Below are 2,793 nucleotides of genomic sequence, written 5' to 3'. Positions count from 1 at the left end.
GTTGCTGCTGAACACCCCGACGCCATCATCAAGATACCAGTAGACATCGATAATGGAATCTCCGATGGTGAGGCCAGGGAGATGGCCGAAAAGATCGGTTTCGAGGGTGAAATCGTTGATGAGGCTGTCATTGCTATTCAGGCTCTCTACCAGACATTCCGCTAGTCGGATTGTACTATGGTCGAAATCAATCCCCGCGCTGAGATCAAAGATGGCCGTGTTACGGTATGTGACGCTAAGGTCAATTTTGATGACAATTGCAGTTCCGGCAGAAGCACATCTTCTCCCAAGAGACGCTAGCCAAGAGGATCCCAGAGATGTTTGCCGCCTTTGAATGGGATCTCAACTACATTGGCTTGGATGGTAGCATCGGTTGCATGGTCAATGGTGCTGGCCTTGCTATGTTGAAAGACATCACCATTTCAGATGTGAAAGATAAGGTTGTCGCGTTCAACATCTTCTGCGAATGACAACGCAAAAGTTATGAACTTGTCAGAAACATGCTAAGTATCCACGCTGTAATGTGAGAATCTTCGGCAGTTTTCACCAAGCACCACCTCCTAGAGGATTTGACGAAGCGCTGGTGAATTGAAAGACAGTGCCTTCCCCATGAGAGTTGACTGTTGGGTCAGCATACTTCTTATTCTTATAGTATTTCTCATCGAAGACTCGGAATCTCTCCAAGAACCTGTGGTCACATCGCCTTCCAAACTCTCTAACTCAGCAAGTCGCCACCGACCTTCGAAAGTGGACTGTTCGAGCTTCGTCGGCCTTACCATGACCATGCATCTTGAGACAATCCAAATGCCTAAACTAGAGTCTTCAAGACCGTCATAGTGGAGAAAGATATGCTCTCACAATGCTGCCTGAACTTGGCATCTCTCCACGAATCGCTGAGGTTTTAGAGATACACAGTTCCTGAACCTTAGCCATGTATCATGGCAACGATGTGTGGAAGAGTTAGCCTGATAAAATCATAAAGTATTTCATGTCCACTAAGCTTGGATTCTTACCCATCCCAATTTGAATTGCTGGATGATTCTTCTTCCTTGGCCGTACCTGAGGAACAAGCTCAATCCTCCAATGGGAGGCTCATCAATAGACTCACGGCATCAGAGGGAACTTCGCGTGTAACTCCATTCGTCTAAAGTCCGGCAGAATCGGATGAGACTTCCTCTTGGAGCAGCCATTCATCCTAACGGACGGCTATCTACCACGACTAAGCGACCATTTAAAGGGATGCAACTCAAGTGCATATAGGATGTCATTCTGGAGATGTTACTGTAAAAATGACAGTGGCAGTTGTTGATTGCCGTTAGTATGAAATAATGGTAATGTTGCAGATATGATGTTGGACAATGCACGGACTAGTACTACTACTGCGACCTCATAAGTATCATCAACGATCGTAATTAACAGGATCACCACCGACTTCATCAGAGGGATAAATCACCACAACAAACATGGAGTGAATGAAATAAAGATATCGAGTTGACCGGGCCCTTTAGCATGAGAAAGTTTTCACCCCGACAACAATAGCAGTGGGAATAGTAGAACGGATGGTAGTTTGAATGAGGACGGTGCACAAAACGAAAATGGTAATCGCAATATGCAGTGATGATGGTGATGAAACTAATGTACAGAGCTTTGCACGATCAAGGAGGCCAAGAGAGTGTAATGAAATAAAGCCCCTCAATTTTGTGAGATTTTCTCTCCTGCCATCTAGAAGCCTAGTCGAAGATCAACAGTGGCAGTGATTGAGCTCCCTCTGATGCTAAACATGCCCAGATATCGAACACTGACGCTTTGCCGAGGCGTTGTCAATGGTGACTTCACTTCCAACCCTGCTGCCGACCAATCTCATACAACTGTTTGGTCGTGTCCTTTAAAGTACCCTCAGCCTCGAGTTCTTGATACCTACAAGGGAAGCTCATAAAGACAAAGCATATGAGCACGTACTTGCGGTAGAGCTGGAGGGCAGCCCTCGCATCCTCAACACTGCAATGTGTGTCCGTTTGGATGCAGCTTCCTAGAAGATGCTGCGCTAGGAACTTGAGTGATAGATACCGTTGCCCAGGCAAATGGAAGAGCTCAACTGTGTCACGGATGTTACGCTGGGGTACGAACAGGTTGATAATCCTGAAAATATACCTTTTATGGTGACACTCATAACGCGTGTCCCCACCTGAAGTCAGTAGAGAGACCGTGGCCCACGAAGCGGCAACCACAATCGACTAGGAAGCGCAGCTTCTCACACACTGCCTTACTGCTGACCAACCAGTGTCTCGACGTTTTGGGATCGAGGTCACCATGAACGAGGCCTGAGTTAGATGAATGAGAGCTGTAACAAGGACGACGTAGTACGAGCTTACCGGAGAACCGCGTGACGAAGTCCTTGATCTCAGACTCTTCTATTTGCAAGTAGTGGTCAATGAATGGGGTCCCTTCCTTAATCCCTTCATCCCCATCATCAGGATTCGTGGGATCAGCCCTCAGCACAGACACTCGACCAACAGCCATCTCGCCAGGCGAGGACACTTCCTTGCTGCCGTCCTCTCGTATCTCGACGCTAGCCAAGCCCATAGCAACGAACTCTGCATCCAATGCAACCGTGAGGCCACCGTGCAGTAACCGATCAATCTCCTTCTCCGTCAGTGGCACGAAGTTACGGGTAATCCTGGCCGACTCAGATCAGCGTTGAGGCAGTGGTCCTCGAGGAACATCTCCAAACTGCAATGGCAGCCAGGAGGTATCGTCCCCAGCTACAGCAAAAAGGCACATGAAAATCAAACC

General features: G+C 47.8%; 2 protein-coding genes across 2 annotated transcripts; one reads left to right on the top strand and one right to left on the bottom strand.

Annotated features, from left to right (window-relative positions):
* Positions 1 to 177: 177 nt before the first annotated feature.
* Pmar_PMAR010686 (succinyl-coa synthetase beta chain, putative) lies at positions 178 to 470 on the top strand (the record flags this gene model as incomplete). The annotated part of the gene is made up of 2 exons (XM_002767760.1): positions 178 to 225; positions 264 to 470. 2 exons carry the CDS (start codon positions 178 to 180, stop codon positions 468 to 470), a joined length of 255 nt encoding a protein of 84 aa, XP_002767806.1.
* Positions 471 to 1,296: 826 nt separating this feature from the next.
* Positions 1,297 to 2,583, bottom strand: Pmar_PMAR010685 (Interferon-stimulated gene 20 kDa protein, putative; the record flags this gene model as incomplete). Its single annotated transcript, XM_002767759.1, has 4 exons — positions 1,297 to 1,917; positions 1,960 to 2,139; positions 2,186 to 2,321; positions 2,373 to 2,583. The coding sequence occupies 4 exons, from the start codon at positions 2,581 to 2,583 to the stop codon at positions 1,833 to 1,835; spliced, it is 612 nt and encodes a 203-aa protein (XP_002767805.1). The 3' UTR covers positions 1,297 to 1,832.
* Positions 2,584 to 2,793: the final 210 nt, after the last annotated feature.

This window comes from Perkinsus marinus (assembly GCF_000006405.1).
Source record: "Perkinsus marinus ATCC 50983 genomic scaffold scf_1104296970064, whole genome shotgun sequence".
Lineage (NCBI taxonomy): Eukaryota > Perkinsozoa > Perkinsida > Perkinsidae > Perkinsus > Perkinsus marinus.
This window is presented reverse-complemented; position numbering and strand designations above follow the sequence as displayed.